The sequence below is a fragment of the Pongo pygmaeus genome, chromosome 8 (assembly GCF_028885625.2).
Source record: "Pongo pygmaeus isolate AG05252 chromosome 8, NHGRI_mPonPyg2-v2.0_pri, whole genome shotgun sequence".
Classification (NCBI taxonomy): domain Eukaryota; kingdom Metazoa; phylum Chordata; class Mammalia; order Primates; family Hominidae; genus Pongo; species Pongo pygmaeus.
Window position 1 is genome coordinate 90,963,391 of NC_072381.2, and position 19,845 is coordinate 90,983,235.

At 34.9% G+C, this 19,845-nt stretch overlaps 1 protein-coding gene across 4 annotated transcripts in view; it reads right to left on the minus strand.

The window, feature by feature from the left end:
• PRKG1 (protein kinase cGMP-dependent 1) overlaps positions 1 to 19,845 on the minus strand; it is a 1,321,998-nt gene that overhangs the window by 490,602 nt on the left and 811,551 nt on the right. For all 4 annotated transcript variants that reach the window (XM_054503395.2, XM_054503394.2, XM_063669971.1 and 1 more), the window contains one exon: positions 1,346 to 1,451. In XM_054503395.2, coding sequence (XP_054359370.1) covers positions 1,346 to 1,451 — 106 coding nt within the window. The remainder of the gene's footprint in view (positions 1 to 1,345; positions 1,452 to 19,845) is intronic.

A 19,845-nucleotide genomic window follows, 5' to 3' on the forward strand; every position in this document is an offset into this window, starting at 1 on the left:
CACACAACATACATATAGACACATATATATCAACACATACATATATATATCTCACCCAATATAGAAGGCACCTGAATAATTTAATTTCCTTGAAAACTATATTAAATTTCAACTAGGAATTTACATTTCTACCTCTTCTAAGTGTTTCTTCATCCAATCACATTGAGAAAAAAATCAACACCCTGCTGACAGTAATTTTTCAATATATTATTACTTGATACCAAATTAGAATTGTATTACCCCTTTAGCATGAATATAAAAGGTCTTATGTGGAAATAAAAATGTATAAAAGATGAAGCAGTAAGAACATAAACTAACCACAAGAAATATCCAAGTAAGGAATATTAAAAATTGCATCTTAAGAAAATTCAGTAGATATCTATTAAGATGTATCACTAAAGCAAAATACGAATTTGACTTTTTAGCTTCATTTTAACAATTTATTCACCAAAAATAAAAAGCAAAACAAAAAAGTTAAACATTCTACCTATCAAAAATGAAATCTTAATTAGCAGTACACTCATTATATGCTCATATAACTTGTGTATTACTTTTTAATAATGGCTCTGTTTTCAAAAGAAAAGTAATTTTAAAAATAAGTGCTTTTTAAAAAGTCATGAGAATTGTCAATGTTCTTTTGAATTATAAGATAATATATTTTCTTTAAAATAAAATAAACTTACAGACAAAGAAATTCATTTCAGTATCAATGTATTCCTAAGAAATAAAAAGCTGGGTTTTATTCTAATTTCCATCCTATATGGAGTTATTATGATAATATATAATATAAAGGAAAGAAAAGCTTTTGATATTTCAGAACTGTAGCATAAAATGAATTTTATTTGCGAAATTAAACTCAGGATTAAAGGATAATAAGCTATTTCTTGGAACTTTTTCATCTTAGTCATCTGACCTTTCATATGGAAACACACAAGAGATGACTCGGCCTTACAGTGTGAGTCTGTTTAGAAGAGGTGTCATAAATATATTAACCAATAAATAGTTGAAGATGTATTCAATATCCTTTTTTGTTCAAGCACATTTTTATTTGTTTCTCTTGAGTTGCTCACTTCTATGAGAGAATGGCTTAATACATGTCATGAAACTCTGAAGTTCTGACTTAACCATACGTCATGGAAACTGGCACCAGAAATATAAAGAAGCTTACATCTCTTCAGATTTATCACCAGAAATATAAAGAAGCTTGTTCGAAGTCTTACATCTCTACAGATTTGTAGACTATTATGACTGAGAGAAAGGCAAAAAGTATTCAGGGTGCTGCATTTCAGATAATAGGGCTAAAAGGAAAGTAAACACTCTCACAAGAGAAAAGAAAGCATCCTACCTTTTTAAAAATTCCATATACTCGGTATGCTTGATGAGTCCTGTCCTCATCATTATTGTTTGAAAACATTGTCGATCAATGGCCCAGAGTTTTACATTTACAAGAGCTGGAGAAAAATAAAAGGGAAACAAACAGGGAAAAATTAATTAGAGAATTTCAACTGTGAACAACATCCTGCAAAGGAGATGAGCTATTCATGAGAAGCATGAAAATGATTGACTTTTTACAAACATTTAAAGCTAATATCACAATGCTATCCTATTTCATTAAAAAAGTCCTATATGTTTACAGGCAAAATGTAGTTCATAATTTTCCATACTAGCATTATTATCTACTAGGAAGATTCCTGTTGCCCTTGCTCTATGACCCTTGGGGGTTGATTGTCTAAGCCCACATAGAAAGTATTTTGTATCAAGGCTATATATGAAGAAAATAACGTGAAGAAAAAAGAGGTTCACAAGTAATAATAAACCCTAGTAATTACCCAGCATGGTGTTAATGACTCATATGACAATATTTTAATTATAAAAAGTAAAAGTAAAATTTCAATTTTCAGGCTTAGGGGAGAATTTATATAATAGAAATAATAGTTACACAATGATTTCCACACAAAGCTCGTTTTACAAATTAAAATCTGTGCCCAAAGTTGCCACGTGGTAGTTTCAGTAGACATGTTTGTTGAATTTTAATTTATTCTCTTATGCCCCACTATCTTTGACAATGCATAATTAAATGTTGAAGCTGAATACCCCACAACTTCACCATTTGATCTATTACGCACATGACTAAGAGAAGTTTAAAAGACAAATGTTATAGTGTGTAACACTTTTAAAATGAACACATTAAAAATCTTGGTTATTATATTGGTGTGACGGCATATGAGAGATTTATTATTCTCTTTACTTTTATGTATGTTTTCAAATTTTCATGACATAAAATATTTTAAGCTAGCAAATGAACTAAAAAAAACAATTCATGTATCATAGTCATGGGGTATGTAGTCTGAGGAAGAGCTTTGAATAGGGCCAGGATATAGTTAATCGAGCCAAACATAGAAAAACAGAAGAGTGCAATTCTCTCTGCTTCACAGTTCTCAAGACTAAGCCCAGTGAATGTGATGGATCATGATTTGGAAGTGAAGGAGGAGAAAAAAAGTTATCAGAGGAATTAGGACGTGTGTGTGCCTTGTGGGGAGGAGCCAGAAGTTACACACAAACGAACAGGGGAGAAGGAAGATAAGAGGAATGAATATTGTACTCCAGAGTAAACCCATCTTTGAATTGTATCTATTTTTTTCTTGTAAAATTTAAGCTGCAAAACTAGAATATGACTCCTCCCTTGGCCAACTCTATATTAAAGAAAAAACAAAACATGCTCACTGAAGTAGAAATAGAACAAAGCAGCCGGAACTTGTGTGTGCCTGGCTCCATTCTAAATGTTTTTTTACAAATGACGCTTCATCAAAAACAAAGGTAGTGCAGGTATCCTTCAGCCAGATTCTAACACATCTGCTGCCTCCAGACTCTTTTCCACAATACCCTTTTACTTGAGACAAACAGTAAGACTGGATGATATAACCACAAAGAACTTGGGAAATCAGGAGAGGATTCCTAAGAGTTGGAACAGGAAGTGGGACCTTAAAAAGTGGTGGGAGTTGAGCTACAAAAGAGGTTGGCAAAGAGTAACTGGGTGGGGAAAGTACATAAACAAGAGCACAGTTGGAAATGAGCTCAGGAGTCTACCAGGAAAAGAGACTGAAATGGCTGAGCTTTCCGTAGTGTTGCTGCATGGTTTGGGGGTAGTGCACGCACATGCACACGTATTTACTGTGGCCAAGCTATCTGCAGCATTTTAAATCTGAGTTCGCACCTCAAGCCCAAGCATTGACCCTGGTCCCTTCCTGTCCTATGAATTGCTGCTTTTTTCTATCTGTTTCTCTCCTTGGTGCTTGGCATGTGTTAATATTGTTATTTCTCTCCTAGGTCTGTATCATGTTTCCTTCTATAAATTTGTATATTCCTTCAGAGAAGATTCCCTGTCTCATCTCTTATAATCTCTGCTCCTCCACTAGAAATTAGCATTTCATTTGGTAGGCATTAGGCAAATTTGTTAATGAACTTTATGTACATGAAGTTCGCCTGCAAAAAACCCACAAAATAATTTAAGCCTACGTAGCGTCTGATGCCCATCAAAATATCTAAACTGAATGTATCAGATTTCATTATCTATGTGTTGAAAAATGACTTTAAAAAATAAATTGACAGAATTCAATAATTTCATTTTACTTTTTGGTTCCTGTTTACATGGGCTATTAAAATGTCTCTAGGTAAAGCTGTAGTTCAGATATTTTGCATGATAATAAACATGGCTTGATGAGATTGCAAATTTGTCCACGACCTTGGGCATGATACCAAAACCTTTTTTTATATTTAGCTTTGGCCAACATACATATTAGTCAAGTCAGCTTTTTACAGATGGACAAGCATGACTAATAATCACCTTGACTTATTATCAAAAATATGGTTATATTAGAGTTGTGATTAACATCTTGCTTTTTAACTACCTGCTGGAGTGTAAAACTATTGCTTCCATAACTTACAGAGACCATTCAAAAATATATTTCTTCATTCACCTTTGATCTTAAGTGATGTGTTAATCTCTATAGGGAATAAGCATTTCACAAATAAAATTCCTGTGATTTTCATGATGATTACTGTTGAACATTTAAATCTAAAGGGTATAAAGCTAAGACAGTGCTGGGAAGTGATTTTCCTTTTTGTTCAAGTATGTATCTAAAATTCTTTGCTGAAATGTGTATCTTTTTATCAGGTTAAGCTCACACACATCCCACTCAGTGGAAAATAAACTCCCATTACTCTGAGACCTCTAAACATACAAGTACATTGAGAACAACTTCAATGCATGAAAGAGTTGGCCTTCATTTAGGGGACACCAAGATTACAGAGGAAGGAGCCATAAAATTGTGCTAGACTAAGAGACCACAAATCTGGATTTGGCTTAAGTTCTTCTACTAAGGAATTCATCTGTTGTTCCACTCAAATTCTGGAAGAATATTGGGAAAGCAAATGTAAGTATAATGCACTTATAGACTCAAATATTTATTCAGCTCATATTTATTTTATACCAATATGGCAAACACTGGTGCTAGATCTAAGGGATAGAAAAGAAATTCACAGTTCCTGCCCTCAAGAAACTTGTGATCTAGTACAGAGGTAGACAAACTATTATCCATGCCAAATCTGGCCCATGGTCTGTTTTTGTACAGTCTACTGGCTAAGAATGGGTTTTGTATTTTTAAATCGTTGAAAAATTTAAAAAGAAGCATATTTCGTGACACATGAGAATTGTATGAAACAATTTTCTGTGTCCATAAATAAATTTGTGTCCATAAAAGTCTTACTGGAACACGGCCATGCCCATTCATTTACATATTGTCTCTGGCTGAACTGAGTAATTGCAACAGAGACCATATGTACTGCAAAGTCTAAAATATTTCCTATCCAGCCCTTTACAGAAAATACTTGCTGATTCCTGGTCTAGTACAAGAGAAAAACAAATGAAGAGATAAATGCTACCATGGGGTAAGTTTCTGGGGCTGTGAATACACAAAAAAGGCAATGCATACTTTCCGTGGGGAGGAGCTGAGAAGAGATGATTAAAAAAGGCTTTGCAGAAAAGAATCATCTAAGCTAGGATGCTACACCCAGGGTTAGGGACTGAATATTTGTATCCTCCCAAAATTCAAACGTTGAAGCCCTATCCGCAATGTGATGCTATCAGAAGATGGTTGCCTTGGGATGAGACCAGATTTAGATAACGTCATGAGGGTAAAGCACACATGATGGGATTAGTGTCCTTAGAAAAAGAAGATCTCCCTCTCTGCGTGCAAGCACCAAGAAAAGGCCATATGAGGACCTAACCAGAAATAGGGGCATCAGCAAGAAGCCAGCCTCTCTGGTACCCTTATCTTGGGCTTCTAGCCTCCAGAACTGTGAGAAATAAATGTTTGTCTTTTAAGCCATCCAGTCTATGGTACAGATGGTTCTTGATTTACGGTGGTCCCACTTAAAAAATTTCAACTTTGCAATGGTGAGAAAGTGATATGTATTCACTAGAAACTGTACTGCAGTAAAGTATTCAATATATTACATGAGATATTCAACACTTTATTATAAAATAGGCTTTGTGCTACATGATTTTTCCCAACTGTAGGCTGATGTAAGTGTTCTGTGCATGTTTAAGGTAGGCTAGCCAAAGCTATGATGTTTGGGTAGGCTGAGTGTTTGAATGCATTTTCAAGTTACAATATTTTCAACTCATGTGGGTTTATTAGGATATAACCCCATTGCAAGTCCAGGAGCATCTGTATTTGTTACAATAGTCCAAACTGACTAAGAAATCTGGCATCCATGGAGCTCCAAAACATCTGTCAATGGAACTCAAGAGATTCTTGAACATGAGGGAGAAAAAACAGCACCCTTATTTTTACTATAACTGATATTTAGCATTTCTTCCTATGATTATAAAAATTTGAGCAACAAACCACAGTATGATTTGTTACCAACAGAAACAGTGGCTGTTTTTATATCCTCCTATATTTGCTGCAGATATCTTACTATAATTTACATTCATCACTACTTCAAAATTATGGCAGTTACTAGAGTTGACTCTAGATCTTAGTTTTAATAAGTTTTTATATCACTATTCATCATTAAATGTCATCACTGTATTTCAATATAAATGATTTTCTTTGTTATCCTATGTATTTTATTTCATGTCTTTAAAAAGATTACTCTTAGAGGAGTCCATATGCTTCACCAAACTGACAAATAGGTCCATGACACCCACACACAAGATTAAGAGGCCCTGCTCTAAGCAAGTCCTGGAGGAAAAATTAGGTCAGAGAAAGAGGTAGTGGGAGTGGCAATGGCAGGGCTAGTACTTAGCTGGTCTGTGTCCCTAGGGTCATGCCAGTTGCTAAAACATCAAAATACTTTTATACTATTTAGTAAACAGCCATTTTCCTGAGTTCCCTGACAGCCCTTCCCAGCCTTTCCCCCAGTATCTCCTAGGATCCCCACAGTTCAGTAACTAAAGTGTCAATACTGAGCTCAACAGTGTCCTCACAGACCTTGCTCCAGAATCAAGTATGCCACGGGGATTGCTAGATATTTTTGAGGTTATCCTACCACCACCACAACTACCACCACAAGTGTTTTCCAAAATGAGGAGTCTCGTTGCATATATAAAGAAGAAAAGGTGTCCCTTGGAGGAAATTCCAAGTGGTCCAGGGATGCTGAGATGCTAGGAGGTAGTCAGAGGTGAGACAGAAGTGATAAGGAAAGCAACAATGCTTAGATGGCAAAGGTTCTTGTGTGCCTTGATGCGGAGTTATGACTTGATACTGAGGCCAATGAAGAGGTGGGCACAGAAGGGTTTAAAGCAAATGATTCCCTTCAGAAAGATTTTGCTAGTAGTACCTAATGGTGCACTGGAGGAGGACAGGACTCATGGAAGAAAGACCGATGTAGAAATAGAGACAGAGTCAGAAATAGAGATAGAAATAGAGACCAAGACAGGGACAGAGATTAGTTAGCAGCTCTTGGAATTATTCAGGTGGGTGGACCTTGGTAATGGCAAAGAAGCTAGAGAGGTAGATGAATTTGAAAGATATTGAGGATCTTAAACAGATAGGAAAAGTCAGGTAGAGGGAATTTGACCCTAATATTCAACTTTCTAGCCTAGACATATAAGTGAAAATAAAATAGTGGAATAATGAATGCTGCATTCATATTATTCAAAAATGCAGACAGCATTGTATTAGCAAAATTACCCCATTTTAAGGGGTGAGAACCATGCACATTATAAACTAACCTAAGTGACTTGCACTGAGCAAAATTAGCTTGTAATTCTCTTTTACTTTCTACATTATAAATATAAAACTATTATCTTCAAAGTATTTTCTAATGCTTTCAAAATTTTCCTTGCTATAATAAAAAAGCATAATTATCTTAAAAACATTCTGAAATCACATGGTCCTACAGATATTTATAGTCTAGAAATAAATGTAACAGGCTGTGAGTCCCAGGACAAACACCTTAACACTCAGATAGCTTTGGGAATGTTAGGAGGCCAAGATGAAGCTTCACAAATATTATGAAGTGTCAGCCAAGTAAATTTTATGTTTTGGGGAAAATTTTTCCTTTTATCAAAGTTGGCCAAGAAGATAAATGTATATGACCAATAAGGATATAAAAATGATGTTCAACACCACTAACCTTAGGGTAATGCCAATCAAAATCACCATGAGATAGCACTTCACACCAATTAGGATGGCTATTATTTTATTAAAAAATATAAAATAGTAAGTGTTGGTGATGATGTGGATAAATTGGAATCCTTGTGCATTGCTGGTAGGAATATAAAATGGTGCAGCCACTGTGGAAAATGATATGGTGGTTCCTGAAAAAACTAAACATGGGATCACTATATGATTCAGAAATTTTACTTCTGAGTATACACCCCAAATAACTGAAAGCAGGAACACAAAACAGATATTTGCGTGTCAATATTCACAGCAGCATTATTTACAATAGCTGAAGGTTAAAATAACCCAGAAGTCCTTCAAGGGATGAATGAGTAAACAAAATGTGGTGTATACATACGATTAAATAGTATTCAGGCTTGTGAAAAGAATGAAATTCTGATATGTGCTATAACATAGATAAACATTGAAAACATTATGCTAAGTGAAATAAGCCACATACAAAAAGACAAATATTGTCTGATTCCACTGATACGAGGTCCTAGAATAGTCAAATTCACAGAGATAAAAAGTAGAATAGTAGTTACTGGGGGCTGGGAAGGAGCGAGGAAATGAAGAGCTACCCTTTAATAAGTTCAATGTTTCAGTTTAGGATGATGAAAAATTATGAAGATGAATAGTGATGATGGTTGCACAATGTAAATGTACTTAGTGCCACTGATTGATTGTACAATTCAGAATGGTTAGGATGATATATTTTAGATATATATAAAAAATAAAGGTTTATTACGTATGTATTTTATTTATATATTTATATATTAGATATTTATATATAACATAAAATATAATGAAATATTATAGTTAATATTAAATACATATAACATATTTATCTATATATATTTATATAATGTATAATGATATAATAAATTATAATCTGTATTATATTATAAATATAGTATAAATATATTACATTATAAAATAAAATATATATTATAAATAAGATATATAATATATATTTTATTATATATGTTCTTACATATACAATAAAATGTCATCCTAACCATTATATATATAAGTAAAAAATATATATTTTACTACAATAAACAAAAGTGATCAGATGTATTTACTTGGCTAGATAACTAAATAAATTGTGTTTCATGCTTTGTTTTACTTTTCATAAGTCTCACGTCAGTATTTAAAAAAAAAAAAAAATACTCAGATACCTAGAGTTTTTAAGGCACAATTCAAATTCCATAAGCAGGCACTGGTGACATTCCCCATGTCTTCCCCAGCTTCAAGCCTGCCTCTACCCCTCCATATTAAAGCTTGTTTTACTCCATGACTTTGTTCATGATAGGTCCTCAACCTAGAATGACTTTCTACCCATTTGTCTTCTAAAACTCCCACATATGCTTGCAAGACTTAAAGCAAAGATAGTTGTGTTAGTCAATCTTAGTCAAGATTCTCCAGAGAAACAGAACCAACAGGCTATATAGACATATAAGTGGGTATTTATGAAAGAAGTTGGCTATGCAGTTATGGAGGTCAAGAAGAGGAAATTTGCCTTTTCTCTACCTTTTTGTCCTAACTAGGTCTTCAGCAGAATGAACGATGCCTGCTCACACTGGTGAGAGTGGATCATTTTACTCAGTCTGCCGATTCAAATGCTGATCTTGTCTGAAACACTCTGATAGATATACCCAGAAATTATGTTTTATCAGCTATCTGGGTATCCCTTAGCCCAGTCAAATTGACACAAAATTAACCAGCACAGTACCTTTTAAACATTTTTTCCCTTTCCAGACCCTTCTGTGCTAAACTGTTATCAAGCTTAGCCCTTGATATGTTTTAATCTGCACTGTCCAATGTAATAGCTATTTGCCACACATGGCTATTGAGAACTTGGAATGAGGCTAATGTGAAATTAGATGCACAAGTTACATACGAGATTTAGAAGATGGTATGAAAAAACTATGTAAAATAACTTAGGAATAATTTTACATTTATTACATGTTAAAATAATAATATTTTGGGTATATTGGGTAAAATAAAAGTTTACTAGAAAAATTCATTATACTTGCTTCTCTTTACTTTTTAATGTTATCACCAGAAAATATAAAATTATATATATTGCTTATATAACATTTCTGTTGGTTAGTGCTGCTCTAGAATAACAACAGTCACAACAGATAATCATTTATTTACATATTTCTTTTGTTCCTTGGAATATAACAAAGTGAGAATTCATCAAATATACTCTGAATTGAATTTTGTGTGTGTCAAACATTTCAACTAAATAAAATATCCTTATAATTCTTTGGCAAATCACCACAGACCGTCATAATCTCTATTAGGAGAGAACTGGTTTTCAATTTTAGTTGTGTCTGAACATCTTTCCCCTGCAGTAGAACATTAGTTGAAATTTCTGAAAAGAATTCCTGAGTGAATTATTTTTCTCAAGTTGGACCATGTTTTTCAGGGAACATTCTCAGATAGTAGGTTAAGTCTCATTTAAAATGTCTGCTGATCCATACTTTTTCTAAATAGACCAGAAATTGAGGGCTTGGCACAAGAAGAAAGACATGGAAAAGTATGATTAGCTTATTCTCCTACTTCATGTTTACCGTTAAAGAATATCAGCTCACATCATAAGGTACTTTAATATATGCTCAAGGAATCCCAGAAGCTGTATTCTCCCCCCACTTTACTGATGCTTGACTCGTCTGTGATCACTCAGATACTTAGTGTGACAGAATCAGAAGCTTGGGAGAGACCTTGAGGGGCTCCATCAAGCCCATAACTGCTTCCCAACATTATTAAGGCATATGTTAGCCCAAAGCTAAATTCTAACTGCCGGAATGTTCTGAGACAAATGCTTCATAATTAGAAAAGGCCATTTGCTGTTTACTATGCATCTGGAGCATGCCAATGTCTCCACTGCACAAATTGCCTCACAGTTAGTTTGGAGGATATATTTTAACCTTTCTTAACTGGAAAAGTTATCTTTTTAATGACATATAGAGGATGGGTCATAAAATTGGATGCTGCAGATAAGAATCATTTTTATATACTTAATAGTAAGAAAAATTACCATCAATGTTGTCACCATATTCATACATTGGAAGGGAGTGGGCTGCCCTGTAATGAAGGATATAGAAATAAAATAGCTGTTTCTCTAACTTCTGTTTGACTTCGTACCTTGTAGAAAGTAACCTGTAAAAGCCAATGGTGACTTCCAAAAATTGTTGGAAAACAATTCACCAACAAAATGATTCTAAAATGTAAACTGACTTTCAAATGTTAAGGATACTAGAAGGACCAAGCGGATAATGATTTTAGTACAAATATGTTCATAATAATGATCATTATTTAGGGTATCTTTATTGAACATTTACTACACATAATGAAACTTTGTTATGTTTGCTTAACATATGTTAATCCTATGAAATAGTCTTATCTCCTTTCTATAAATATTCAAATTAAGTCTCAGAAAAACTAAGTTACTGCCCAGGTCACATATATAATAATTAAAAGAGTTAGTTTCAGTCTGACTCCAAAGCCTAGCTTGTTTTACTAATATGTGTTTTTTGTTTGTTTTACTTTCTATTTTTTTAAATTTTTTAAATTGGCAGATAAAATTATACATATTTACTGTGTATCATATAATGTTTTAATGTATGTATACATAGTAGAATGCCTAAATCTAACTAATTAACAATTGCAATACCTCATACAGTCATCATTTTTGTGGTGAGAACACTTTACATCCACTCTCTTGGCATTTTTCAAGAATACAATATATTAATAACTACTGTCACTACATATACAATATATTAATAACTACAGTAGAAAAATGATTTCTACTTTTATCCCATGGTGGTCAGAAATACTTGATATTATTTCAATAGTCTAAAATTTGTTAAAATTAATTTTGTGGCCTAACATATAATCTATACTAAAGAGAGTTCCATGTGTAGTTGAGAAGTATTCTACAGCTCTTGGATAGAACATTTGTACAATTAAGTTAGGTCCATTTGATCTAGGTTTTACTTTATATCTGGGTTTCTTTATTGATTTTCTGTCTGTACCATCTGTCCATTACTACAAGTAGGGTGTTGAAGTCTTCTACTATTATCCTATTGCAGTTTATCTCTCTCTTCAGAGCTATTAACATTTGTTTATATATTTAAGTGTTCTGATGTTGGGTGCATATATATTTACAATTGTTATATCCTCTTGCTGGGTTGATCCCATTATCATTATACAATGACTTCTTTGTTTCTTTGTAAAGTTTTTGACTTAAAATGTATTTTATTGGCCGGGCACGGTGGCTCACGCCTGTAATCCTAGCACTTTGGGAGACTGAGCTGGCCGGATCACCTGAGGTCAGGGGTTTGAGACCAGCCTGGCCAATATAGTGAAACGCTGTCTCTACTAAAAATACAGAAAAACTAGCTGGATGTGGTGGCTTATGCCTGTAATCCCACCTGCTTGGGAGGCTGAGGCAGGAGAATTGCTTGAACCCAGGAGGCAGAGGTTGCAGTGAGCTGAGATCATGCCACTGCACTCCAGCCTGGGCAACAGAGTAGGACTCTGTCTCAAAAAAAATGTATTTTATCTAATATATTGTTTCCTTCAGCACTTTGAATGTATGATCCCACTCTCTCCTGACAGGTTTCTGCTGAGAAGTCTGCTGCTAGGCATGTTGGAATTCTTGTATATGTTATTTACTTCATTCTCTTTCTGTTTTCCTGTTTTGTCTTTGATTTTTGTCAGTTTGATTATGTCTTATGGTAGTCTTATTTGGCTTGAATTTGATGGGAGACCTTTGACCATCCTGTACTTGGATACTTATATTTTTCTTTAGGTTTGAAAAGTTTTCTGCTATTATTTCTGTAAATATGCTATTTCCTCTTTATCTTTCTTTTCTTCTTCTTTAACTCCTATGACTTGTACATTCATTCTTTTGATGCTATCCCATAAATTTCACAAGAGTTTTTTGGTTTTTTTTCCATCACTTTTCTCCTTTGACTATATATTTTTTAATAACCTGTCTGAGCATACAGATTCTTCTGTTCTGCACTGATGCTCTCCATTGCATTTTCCATTTCATTCATTGTATTTTTCAGCTCTAAGATTTATTTGATTAAAAAAATTCAATCTCTCCATTATATTTCTCATTCTGGTCACATTGTTTTTCTCAATTTGTTAAATTGTTGTTCTGTGTGTGTTTTTGTTGTTGTTGTTGTTGTTGTTTTTCAGTGTGCTGAGCTGCTTTAAAATAGAGATTTTGAATTATTTGTTGGGCAGTTCTTACATTCCCATTTGTTTGGAGATAGTCACTAGCACCTTTTTTATTTTTTTCATTTAATAATGCCATGATTCCCTGATTTTTGTTCATCCCTGTGGTTGTACAGCAATGTCTGGACATTTGAAGAAATATTTACTTATTTTACTCTTTACAGACTGACTTTTTCTGGGAAAGCTCAGAGCTACCCTCTGTCTTTAGGTGGTCTTCAGTAAAAAAAGCTGAATAAGCATTTTAATTCATTCTATGGACTCTAATTTTTAGGCACAGTAACTCCCAACAGTGTTGAAGAAATCATCTTTAAAAGTCAAAGCTGTGTGAACCATCCAGAGTTCATCTGATGGCAGGCACTGAGAGCAACAGGGATAGGTGGATGTGAGGGATCACATGTGCCAATAAAAAATCAATTCTTGCCTTTTTCCATTTTGGCTGACACCCATAGGCACCAAAAAATAGGTGCTAATAAGTAACATGTTTTGAAGATGCAGAATAGGGCTATGGAAACAAGGAATGTTCCAAGTGTCCTTTCTCCTTGCACTCCTTGTTAATAACAATACACTATATTCTTACATTTATTAAACCACAATTAAAGTACTTGAAAACCTATGGAAACTCAGCACTATGAAAAGCTGGTAGTGGAGGCTGTGAATTGACTGACGAAGTGGGGAAGAAGTGGAAAGAATAAATAAAGCTTAGGTTATCTAAAACAACCCTGGCATGAGGCAAAGGTCAGGTATATTAGGCAAAAGAACAGGGAAAAAAAGAGGAATGTTTCTCTAAGAAATAAGTAGATTTCTGTGTAAATCGGTTATAAACGCGGGACCAAGAGTGAAAGGAGTCAAGAAGCCCACAGATAATAGTAGAGTTATGAAGATGAAAATGCTACAAGTTCCCTCTTATCAAGAACAGTAAAGATCACACAATCACTTGTGAGCTGTTTACAAAGAAACACAATTAAGAAAGTGATAAGCTATTCCAAGCAGTCCTACTAGATTGATCTTTCCAAAGCACTATGCTAATCCTGTCATTCTATCCACCAAACATTCAATAGCCTCCTCCTACTGCCATAAATAAAACAAAATCTATTCATCTTTACATTTAATTCGTGTCTCTAATTAAAAGTATCTTCCTAGCTTCATCTCCCATAATCCCTTAAACACAACATATTTCAGTCAATGGACTGAATGTATACTTTCCAAATCCACCCATCCTTTTCCTGCCATCAGGTCTTTACTCCAGTTATTTTCCTCTACCTACAGCAATCTTAGTAGTCCCTAAAGGCTCAGTTCAAAAGCCACTTTTTCTATGAAGACTTTCCCATTCCCTTCAACTAGAATTTCGCCCCCTCTAAATGTCTGCAACCTTCTGATTGTGTCTCCTTAGTGACTTTTGCCACTATACCTTGCTTCATAGTTATTCATATACCTGAGTTATATCGGCTTCATAGTTATTCATATACCTGAGTTATATCAGTACCATATTCTACTCTGAGATCTACGACAGTTCTAAAGTGTTCAGCAGATGTTTCAGATTAAATAAATGACTGGGTTACAAAGGAGAAACAATCTGTGAAAAAGATTAGAAATTGAAGACAGTCATCCTGTATAAGAGAAAGGGAAAAGTCAGTAAAAGTCCTAAAGTATTTGATGAGTTTATTAGACTTCAAGTAAATTCAGTGGAGCTGTTTATAACAGAATTAAGGGCTACCCTGAAGTCAAGAGTTGAGAGATTTATTACAAACATTTTATAGGCATTTTTGAGACCTTACTATGGAACTGGTGGTATGAAGATAAACAAGATACAGACCTTGCTCTCAAATAGCTCCTAGTTGCTACAGGCTAACTTTCTTTACTTTTCCTCTTTATTTATACACTCATATTTTTCTTTATTTTATTTTTTCCATCTTAAGCTAACAGCCTTAATTATTCCATCTCAAATGAAATTTGAATGAATCGACCAGATAGTGTTTCTGATGGATTGAGTGATTTCCTTCTAACTTGTAAAGTACAGAATTAAGACTAGTAATTAGAACTTACAGGGTTGCCTATTAAGATTCAGTTTAGAGACAAAAGGAGTTATAGCAATGGTTGAATCTTGTGCTAAGAAGTTTTCCATTATAGGAAGTGTTCAAGTAGACCAACTAATAAAATAACAGAGACAGGATTGCTGAATTGGATGGTAAATTGAACTGGATCATCTCAAAGGAGCAATTGAACCATAACATTTTAGAGAAGCAAAAGGATCAGTGCAGAGAAGAGTGAGGCATACAGCTATATGATTGAGTATATTCATGATAGTTATTTTGAAGTAACTATGAGGCATTATACTAAAACATTGACGGTTTAGAGACAGACTCTACATCAAAAGATCAGATGTCTAGAAAAAAGGTGATACCATGTGTTGACTTTAATAAAGGAAATCGTGTCTCATAAGATCAATGCTCTATGAACAAATTTAAAGACTCTAGGGGATTCAAAAGAAATAAAGGACACTAAAAGTCAATAATTTGGAGTTTGTCCTGTTTAAGCATTTTGACTTCACCATACAGGAGTATGTGGCTTTGGGCAATTAATTTAAGCTTCCATTATTCTCTTTTAGGAAACAGATATCATAATGCATGCCTCATGAAACTATTCTCAGATATGAGTGAAATAACTCATGGTGGATACTCAGCATGGTACCTGGCACCTAAAATATAATTCATTCATTTATGTCTTTTAATGGTATTACCATCTTATAAGTACACAGGAAACAGAGAACAAATTAGCACTAACATATTGGGTAGTGACAATGAATTCTAAGAGAGTTAAAAAAGAAAGAACAAAAGTTTAGAGTAGTCATGCAATTGGCTCACTAGCTCTGAGGAATAAAAGAAGCATTCCGGTAAATTGCATCCAGATTTAGACAGGCTGCAAGGTTAAGAGGGAAAGTTAAAGAATGACTGAGGCTGGGTGTGGTGGCTCACACCTGTAATCCCATCACTTTGGGAGGCCAAGGCAGGCAGATCACTTGAGGTCAGGAGTTCCACATCAGCCTGGCCAACACGGTGAACCCCCATCTCTACTAAAAACACAAAAATTAGCTGGGCGTGGCAGTGGGTGCCTGTAATCCCAGCTACTCAGGAGGCTGAGGCAGGAGAATTGCTTGAACCCGGGAGGCAGAGGTTGCAGTGAGCCGAGATGGTGCCACTACACTCCAGCCTGGGCAACAAAGCAAGACTCCATCTAAAAAAAAAAAAAGAGAATGAATGATATTGTGTTAATAAGGTGGCAAAGACAAGAAAACTGGCATACAGAAGCACAGAATTATTTGAAGGCAAGAAATGTATCATCTTGTTCATCTTTGTCTTTTCTGTTCCTGGCACATAATAAAGGCTATAAATGTTTGCTAAATGAATAACTCATACATATTCCTGTCTGGTGCTCTTAGGCATAAATGTCTCCTAACTCTTCATTTTAGGGTAGCCCTTAATTCCATCATACACAGGCCTCATATATTTCAATTGATGTCAAAACGCAGAAACGTTCTAGAAGCAATAATTATTAAACAGATGATCTGTGATTTTTTAGAAAAGGAATCAGAGGCTGAGTGGCCATTGACTGATGAGATCCATTTGCAATAGGCTCTTCAACATGTAGGAGGGTCCATCTCACATCAGTGAGGCTCCAAACACCTCACATTTTGAGATTTCGGTCAAAAGCTTCAGTCTCTGGCAAGCTACTGAGATGGAGTTTGTGGCAGCCCTCTCATGATGACACAATTTCCTGCAGGTGGGACATTTTTAACAGTGTGCCTACTTCAAAAATATCTGCACATGTTTGGTAAATGTCATTGCACATCTGTGCAAAACAACAGATTTTGGCTTGAACCTCATTAGGAAAATGAGTATTACATCTGTAAGTCCTTTTGTCAGTTGGATAGGCTGTATCCCTAAATACTACACCAAGATGCTGACAACATACGCTTACATATTTGCTGAAATTCAAGCAAACATCTTTAAAAAGTCATGCTAATAACTATTCCTTACAAGTTAAACGATGTGACTTTAACTCAGAAACATTATTAAAATGTATTCTCCCAAAGGAGGGATTTTCCTTTTCCTAGTCAGTTCTTAGAATGCTTCTCTTTCTGCAAACAGTGTACATATGCCAGAAGCCATATATTTGACATATCCTTAATTAATCTCATTTCTTGAAGGGAAAATGAAGCATCAAGATTATATGTCTATTAGCCCCCTGCTGTAACTCTCCTGCAGAGCTCGCTGTTGACATGCTTTAGAAGTTTCCATTTTTGTCGTATACCTCTACATCACCTCAGTTCGCTACCACCTTAAGGCTAGACTCCACAGCCATAATTTGTGAACCCTTTCAAGTTCTCACATAAATATGAAAACAATGTTTCCATCTAGGTCCTGTTAAGAAAGTATATGACAAGGCTGCTTAAAAGAAACAGATGCAATACTACTTGGCGTTTATTTTCTAGGCGCTAGTAGACTTTGAAATAGAAATGTCCCATTTTGGCTCATTTTCTCTTTAGTAAATTATATGTCATTCTCTAAGTTTGGCAGAATTCTGGGGAAAAAATCACCAGGAAAAGGAGCTCTCTAACAGCCTTCTCTGCTGGCAGATGACATCAAGAAATGTCAAGTGAGCTCAGCTGTTTTACATTTTCAAAATTGTCTGCTTTGGCACATTATGAGAATGCCATTTTCCTTCTTGTGATTTTTCTAGTCTGGAAGACACATAGTGTTGCAAAGAAAATTGATCATCCAACAATGATTAGAAAAATAAGCTGTAATTGACACGAATGCAGACGTTGATTGTATGATTATGCAATATGAAAACTGATCATCCTTATTTACACAGGTGAAAGAAACAGTGGAATCTGTACTTTACAAATGGATCACTGGTATCTTCCGTAGGAATAAAAAAATCTGAATGACTTCTAGAAAGATTCTGTTTAAATACACTAAACATACTCGTTTTTCATGCATTGAGCATTCTCTCCACACACTGGCACCAATTGTGAGTGTACAACACAACGATAGAGTGTTATCGAGTCTCCCTAACGACTTGCTCAACTACATAAACCCAAAGGTCGGTTGATGCATTATTCACCCTTCTCCTCCAGTCCTTCCATCAAATTCCAGTTGTAACTAAGTATGTTTCTCTTTGTGTCATCTCCTCATGCCTGCCTCACCTTGTAGGTAATAAGCCTCAAAACTGAGTTATTCTGAAGGTTGATTGTAATAAGTAGTTCGTGCACTTCTGTTTTTTAAAATGAGCAAAAGATAATATGTAATAATTGTTTTGATAAGACCTTCCCAAATTCTGACTTTGATAAACTCTGCCCTTGGTTAACATAATTGTGCCAACTCCTTCAGCAGGGAATGGCAGACCAGGGATAGTCAAATATTTGCTCACACCATTTGAGAATGTATACTTACTAAACGGAGGTGAAGATAGGTATAAATATACACAGCAGAGTTACTTCTAAACTCTTAAGCCCGGCCACTACTGAGGCTTCCATGGATGTGTTGTTGTTCTGCCAGCAGCATCTCTTCCTTGGGGAACTACCATGTTGGGTAATGTAATTCCAGTGCCCAGTCCCTGCCCATCCCTGGCCCTCCTTTAAGTATGATTGATTAAGTTACATTATTGCTTAGACTAGATTGAATCTGGTCTCTGTCTCAAGTCCGTGAAGGGGTCCTCAATACCTTACATGTTGCTAATTCTGACATAAGCACAGGGCTCTTATTTATATATGCATAATACAGAAAGGATAATAAACTCTGAAAGCTTGAAGCCATTTGAACAAAATTTGACAATTTTCATAGGGCTTTACTTATAAGGTTTTAACTTTTTGAAACAATACTTAGATAAAACCAGGTTACAATTCAATTTTATCAGTAGACAAAAGGCTTAGAGGGATTAACTTATTTTATGAAGATTATCCAGCCAAAGGTTCAGCTATAGAGCTCATCTTCTGTAAGTCCTTCAAGGACATTCCCAATTCATATCTCATAATTTTAACCACAATGACCAAAAATGTTCAGATCAATATTTTACTGATTTAATATTTATATTTTCTAAATCGTAAACCTGGAATGCATAACCTTATACACAGTAAATTATTTTAAAGGCAAATTACATAAGGATGGACGTATTTCTAGAAATCTTAAAGAAGTCTGACTGAATTTCTTGAAAGTTATGACTAAGTGGTAAGGATCTCAAGACACTAAGTAGAAACATTAGTAAGTGTTGATACAAAAAGGAAAATACTAAGTCACAAGTAAAGCTTGAAAGTAATGAAATATTTGTTCCACAATACATATTTAGGAAATATTAAATGCCAAGTAATATAGCTATGACAGTGAGCAAGACACATATATTTCCTCTTCTAAAAGTTTACAATTGTTTGGTAGAAGAGAGAACAATAAAGAAAGCAATATTAATATAGTGTGGTGAGTGCCAGGCTCAACTGACGTGTTCAGAGTGTGTGGGGAGCCTCCCACAGGAACATCAAACCTAGCCCTAGTGGTGAGGGAAGAGTTCCCCATGGAAAAAGTGCTTACAGTTAGGTCTGGAAGAGGAGGAGCTACCAGAATGAAGAAAAGAAGGCTGGTCAAATTCCTGACGTGAACAAAGCTAGCAAAACTTTACTTTACAACTCTAGAAATAAAAAATCCTATTTCCTTATTTCCTTTTATTGAGCCCCATCCCCAAAATCAAGACACTCTTTATCGAGCTCAAGGCCACACACTCCTAAAACATATCCAAGGCATCTCACCACTCAGCCGAGAAACAACAGATCCACCAGTCTAGATTGCTCTACTGCCAAATGTTCTATCACCTAGTCAGCAATTTAGTAGATCTTAGCCAAAAATTAATAAGTTATCAACAAATT